The 6,763-nt window shown below is 40.7% G+C and overlaps 1 protein-coding gene across 1 annotated transcript in view; it reads right to left on the bottom strand.

Moving 5' to 3' along the window:
- pld1a (phospholipase D1a) overlaps window positions 1-6,763 on the bottom strand; it is a 30,882-nt gene that overhangs the window by 6,745 nt on the left and 17,374 nt on the right. The window contains exons 9-17 of the mRNA XM_035674146.1: window positions 6,590-6,742; window positions 5,610-5,759; window positions 4,715-4,798; window positions 2,287-2,368; window positions 1,780-1,890; window positions 1,374-1,559; window positions 676-889; window positions 440-568; window positions 40-158 (exon numbers count right to left, since the gene is read on the bottom strand). Of these exons, the coding sequence (XP_035530039.1) occupies window positions 40-158; window positions 440-568; window positions 676-889; window positions 1,374-1,559; window positions 1,780-1,890; window positions 2,287-2,368; window positions 4,715-4,798; window positions 5,610-5,759; window positions 6,590-6,742 (1,228 nt within the window). The remainder of the gene's footprint in view (window positions 1-39; window positions 159-439; window positions 569-675; window positions 890-1,373; window positions 1,560-1,779; window positions 1,891-2,286; window positions 2,369-4,714; window positions 4,799-5,609; window positions 5,760-6,589; window positions 6,743-6,763) is intronic.

The raw sequence follows: 6,763 nt of genomic DNA on the forward strand, positions 1-6,763 counted from the left end.
GGGGGGGGGGGGGGGGGGGTGTGTGCTTGTATACAGTACCTTAGTAAAGTTCCAACGCTGAATGAAGTGTCTGGCCACATCCCGGGCAGCTCTGCCATGAACCACTGAGGCAATGTCATGCCAAGGCATTCTGGGAGTTATGTACCTGTCGATGAAGTCTGTTGCAGCACGGAGTGATAGCAACCCCGATGAAGATGGGTGTGTGACAGCGAGAGATAGAGGAGAAAGGATGCAGTAGGACAGAAAAAAAAGCAAAGGGACAGGCAGAAGTAGAGGAGATGGAACAAATAAGTGTTTATTGGTACTCTGTTCCATTCTGCATTTGTTTTCCAAAAGTCTATTTGTTTCCATCAAACTGGTATAACAGGAGTTAATACAAGTATAATACCTTACTATTTATGTATATGTGCGTGTGTGTGTGTGCGTGTGTGCACCAGACCATCAAAAGGTTTCTCCAACTGGATCCAGTCTTTGTAGACAAAGTTGCAGTAGTCTTTTCCATGCCAGAAGCGGGTGTTCCCCTGTAACTCTCCAACACCTGTCTTTAGGCTTCGCACTGAACCACTCCCTACACACACACACACACACACACACACACAAAATGAAAATATTATGGTAAACTGAATGCACATGTATATAATATATTACAACATTTTCTCTTTCATATAAACACACCTGCACTGTCGACGCTGCTGACACTGTCCGCAGGCTGCAAAGCGTGCTTCTGTAGGTGTCTGTACAAACTGAAGCGAGCCCTCCTATTGCGTCCAATCCCCTTCAGCTTGGGCAAGTCCACGGAATCACCGGGCGGCGTCCCTTGTCCATTGCTCTTGGAGATGCCATGGTCAGAGGACACACGCTTACCGGACGGAGTGTTTGTGGAGCCAGCCTGGGAACATGAAAGGTTGACAAGCACAGGTTAAGGGTTTGGTGTGTTTTCTGTGCATGTGTGTATCAATGTTTGTAATTCGGTCCATGTATGAATCAGTTTGGGTTTGGATTCATAGGAACTGATCAACAACAAAACAACTGTCATCACATCCTTGATTAAATACTCTAGTAGTATTGACCCTGAGGTCAATAGTGTAGCATATGTTTGTGTAGTCGTGTATGAGAATGTTTGTGTGCTTATACTGTATGTGTGTCTTTAAAATGAAGAGGTTTAATAGCTGGCACTATGAAAGTGTTCTGTATTCTTGCACATACTCACTCACCACACAGGCAGTGTGAGTTTGACTGAAACCATTTCCTCTCCTCTCCTCCTTCTCCTCATATTTGAACCATTTGTCAACCACATTTATTGCCAATAACTCCAAACTGTGGACAAGACAGTTTAATTACTTGTGTGTGTTTGTCGTATTTGTGTGTCTGACCTGCTCCAGGGCCACAGAGCGTGTCACACTGCCGACATCCGTCAGCCGGTGCTCTCTGTCGTCCCAGCGACCGTATGCCAGGTCGATGCCGCCCACGAAGGCCACTGATTGGTCAATGACAACGATCTTCTCATGATGCGCCCACAGATAGACGGAGGAGGAGACGTGATCTGGATGACGCATCACCTGAACCACAAATGGGAAATTCAGCACATATGGATTCACACATATAGTTCATAGACTCCATAAGTTGTGCAGATTGCAAAAAAAACTTGCAGTCATAGAATGACGTTTCTGCTAAATATTTGAGTGATTGACAGTCTGTTCAAAACTAGTGCATCATATACTGTATATATGCTGGCACTGATACTGCATCGTCTTTCACTACCCATAACCCTTCAGTTACCTTGATGTTGGGGTGCAGGTGCATGAGGGTCCTCTTGCTGTAGCCTGAGTTAATGCCCAGGGCGAGCTCCACCTCCTTATACAACATCACAAAGATCCGCACTCCCTGTTGCTGTAGAGAGGCAGAAAAGGAAAAACAATATTAAGAACATATTTTCACATATTTCTTAGGCATCAATACAGTATGAATAATGTCAGAAGAAGAAACCCTGTAATGATGTAATCCTGTTCATCTTTCTATAATCTTCAAACTACCTGTGCTGCACAGATTTCTGTTTACTTTCAATTCAGGTATATATCTGTTTATATTTGTACACATAAAATCTTTGCCATCCCACGTCACCAGACTGATATGCATGAATTTACATTATAAAGAAATACATCATCTTAAAGGGTTTGAGTTTGGGTTGATGGAATCTCTGGCTTCAGAGGTTGTGTTTAAATAGGCTATAGTAATCAACACTTAGACTGTGGCTTTCATAATGTTGGTTATCTAATGCCTACTTACTGCTTTGCGTTTGAGGGTGCAGTCTAGCCTCCACCTGTTGCCTTCCACTACAGGTCTCTTCAAGAAAATCTCTGGACTCAACCTGGTGATAAAGAAAGACAGAAAAAGATTACCAAGACAGGCGGGAGGAAGGCAGAGGGAGAAACAGTTAATTAGAGAAAGAAAAAAGTAAGAAAATTACACATTTCTTTCAGGAATTCAAGTGTTCACAGAACCCTCCCTAAATGCATCATTATTACTTAAAAAAAACATTCACAAGATTCATGTTTAATTAGAGCTACCAACACGTTGAATGCACCATACACAGACATGACATAATGATAGTTTCATGAGTCACTCACATTAGCATCCTGAGCTTACATGTCTACAATGCCATTGGCTCACATTACACAGGCTGACACCTCATTGGTTAAGACCATAAGCCCAGTGATTACTGCCTTGGAACTCAGGGATTTCAGCCACGTCGCACATTTGGCAACCAGAGACCATAAACTATCATATTTGAAATTACACTGTCAAGAATATTATAACTGTGTCTAGAGAAAAATACCGTGTTTATTTCCCATTAGAAAAAAGAAAACTCCGAAAAGTATGATAGTGATAAAACTGAAATTCAGATAAAATACAAGAAAAAGCCTCTCTACAACGCGAAGCTGTTGAGCTGTTTAATGATATTTAGATTTAATTTGCATCGCAGCAACACTGTTACATGTTACTGTACCCTTAAAGTACAGGTGTGTCATCTGACAAACAAGTTTTTACATGCGATAAATAATTTTTTTAGAACATAAAATTTCTTCATTTTAACAAATTTCCGACCCTAAACTTCATTATACTGTAGAAAACAAAACAGACATGCAAGCACATGTACAAAGTGTACAAACACTTTAGAAGTGTCACATAATCAGTCCTTATGTGAGGAACATAACCCCTGACAAGTAAAAAGACAGTAAACTGAGAAGAGACAGAGAGAAGCAAAGGAGATGTTGCGAAAGTGTGGACAGACACTATGTAGACTGTATCTTCCTGTCAGTGTATTTCTATTCTGGTTGTGTGGATGAGGCTGTAATTAGACCCAGTACTATTCTATTGCTTGTCAGAGAGCCAGGGCTCATGGCTTGTGCATTAATACATGATGTAATGTGCAACAGCATGCATGTGATGGTTGATTTTGATGCAGTAAATACTTGAGCATGTATAACATGATTCTGCAAACGGACATATCTTGTAGCCATGACTACAACCTTAGCCTGCTCTTTTCAGATTCATTGTTTTGGGACATTTTTGCCTTTTTTCAAGAATCAAGAGACAGAGAGAGAGACAGAGCAGCAGAGTTAGAGAGAGACGAGGGAGGATGAGATAACGAGAGACGAGAGAGAGAGAGAGAGAGATGAGAGAGAGAGAGAGAGAGACTGGAAACATGGGGGAAAAGCTTTCAAGCCAGAACTGAACTGCAAATGATGTGATTACATGGTAGGCGTTTTACACCACTAGGGCACTGTGACACAGCAACTTAACCACACTCTTAACCAAAATAATCTGCCAAAGACACACCTTCAGCTTATCCAAAATAGGCCACTGCATTCTCTGCACTTAAACTTGCTACTAAGTAGTATGTTGGTACAGTTCACACGATTCCACCAACCCAAAGGTGGTGGTAATGCTCCACAGCAATGCATGCATGAAAACATGAATGTTTTTTTATTAATATTTTTATAGATCAGTAAATCATTTGCCAATCATGATATTTATGAGACGGAAGCAACATGTTTGCACAACTATGTGTGTAGCCACTGGGTTAAATAAATGCTGCTTCATATTGAGCAATCCTTTCTTTTCTATAGCCCTAGCCCTATTTTTTTTGGACAGACTGTCTGTACTTTTTCCTCTTCCTCTGGCAGCAGAAACAGCCTTACCTTGTTTCCATTTTGCTTTTTAAGTCTATCACTTGTTAATTAGTTTAGTTGTCATCATGGAACATCAAAAAGCATTGAAATTCCACTATTAAACAGAATCAATGCATCATCCCTTCAAAAATAATCAATTTACTGGAAATTCCAGATTAATTCTTTAATACAGAACATGCTGAAGATGCCAAAAATATTTGAAGACATCTATATAATAATTCCCAGAGTTAACAGAGTCAGTTGGTACCAGTTATCCAAAATGTCCAATGTTAGGCTTAGTGAAGACAGGTAGCTCAAAGTGATCCAGACAAAGTTAAACTTGCTTTGTGATACTGGAGTCCACTAACAAGAGTGGACATTGAGGCTGCGCTGGATGTTACAGTGTTAAAGCAGGACAGATATTCTGTAGCCCATCTGTTTATTTCTGGCTACTCACACTTCAAGTCCTGACAGCAGACTCACTTTAACCAAAATATTTGACATTGCACATTTTTACACACAAAAAACACACTGGAACTTACCACCAGTCAGTGATAAAGATTTCCTCTTTAGCCTCCTCCAAAGCATCAGCAACATCCTCCATGTAAGTCTTTCCATTCACATACCTGCAACAAAAAATACTCTGAGTAGCTTGTGAAGACAGGCATTACTGTCCCATGTGCTTGTGTTAACATATACACACTCACATGCACAAAGGTTAACAACATTGTTTCATATTTTACTGTTCCGTAAAGGGATAACTACTTCTGCCTTTTTTTAAGTGGTTTTGTCACAGCTTGCCCCAAAAACTGCAAGAAAACCACAATTAGGTCAACAGCAGAATGAAAAAAAAGTCTGTTCACTTCTCCAACTTGTTTAACCTCACAAGCTTTAAGCTACACCCATGGCTGTGTCATCATGGCACAACTACTCTTTACTTTTCCATTAGCTCACAGGGCCACAGCACGTTTGCCTCTCAGGCTCAGTACAAAGACAACGTAATGACATTATCACACAGATGATTCAATATCACATTATCTGCCAGATGAGGGGGAGAGAATGTAAAAAAGAGATGAAAGATGGCAAAGAGAGAGCTGACTGCTCATTCCTCTCATACATTTCCATAGTTACCAGTGAAAGGCTTACAGAGGAAGGCAGAGAGAAAATAAGATATGCAGAACATTTGTGTATTTTGAGTTGTATTTATTTGTGCAGCTTTCCTGTAGAGAACATGATTAAATCTACTAAACATTTTTCTTACAAAAAACTACACAGCTCTGTTACAAAGAAACAAATATTAGTTTGAAACTAATGCAAAACCTGTATTTTGTTTTGCTGTGTGTGCCTCCTAGTGTTTTTATCTGCATTCATTTTTTCCACTGACACACCAACATTAGTAACAGCTCCACCAGTTGTGCTCTCTCCCAGTGTAGTTACCATTTGGAAGGGATGTCTTCCTGTTCCTGTGCAAATGAGCCAAAGCGGTGAGCTCGGAGGAAAGCCTTCCCATGACTCCTCACAAAGCTCTCAATACTCTGACCCCACCAGCGCGCGTGTCTGTAGCTGCTGCATTTGAACACCAGGGTCCTACCAGGAGGATGTACACAGATACAAACACAGACACAGTGAAATAAATATGCGTGCCTGTGCTCACACATACAGATACATGTTGTCATTTTGAAGGGCATTGGTGCCAAAAACATTAGGCATTTTATGTTCCTGTTAGCTTAACAGCTGGGCAATTATTCCTAAAATAAAATAAAAGCTGGATTAAGAGTGTTGGAATGAAAAGGAGCTAAAGAAAACAATCCAGCCTGTAATACCGTACTGTACCGTACAGCTTTAAGCAATGAAGCTGTGAGTTGTGGGCCCACTTGGGATCTTTTATTCATTTTCTGGGACACCAGAAAGATTTTCAGTACAATTTGGACCGCAAAAAAGCTTTTAGCATCTAAAATGTATAATAGTAAACATATGGTTTCAGCATAGTAGAATGAGCAAACCTGAATGAAATCTAATATATTCTTAGCAAGGGAGAGAGTTTTTCTCCATGCCTATCACTGCTATAATGTTTTCCACCTACACATAAAACCCACAAATGGATGCAACAGGCACCTGTTGCCTGGGGCTTTTAAGAAGTCTCTTGATTTCTCTTACTGTAGAAAATCACTGGGTAAGAACTGAATGAGGCAGGCTGAAAACTGTACACCACAATATAACCCTTTGGAATTTTCAACACCATAAACTGATTCTATCAGCAGTGTAACAGTGTAACACTCTACAGGTGGATTTTCTTTTTAAATGGTGCTGAAATAACATTAGCCTCACAATCTATTGTAAGCCTTTACTCAAAATAGATGTGACCTGCTAAAAAGTTTAAATGTTCAGCCGTACAAGCGCGCACACAGAAATATCACCTGGAGAGGCTATCAATCCGGACTCCGTGTTTGGTCTCTGTGTCTTTGGAGTCCATCTTGATGCTGAACTCTTTATCCAACAGCAGGACAAAAGAGATGGCCCCTGTGTCTGGCTTCATGTACAGCAGGCATGAGTCTTTCACCACCAGCCAGCTACACAACACACACGCACAC

The sequence above is a fragment of the Morone saxatilis genome, unplaced genomic scaffold (assembly GCF_004916995.1).
Source record: "Morone saxatilis isolate NCDOM2014 unplaced genomic scaffold, NCSU_SB_2.0 Contig3, whole genome shotgun sequence".
Classification (NCBI taxonomy): Eukaryota; Metazoa; Chordata; class Actinopteri; family Moronidae; genus Morone; species Morone saxatilis.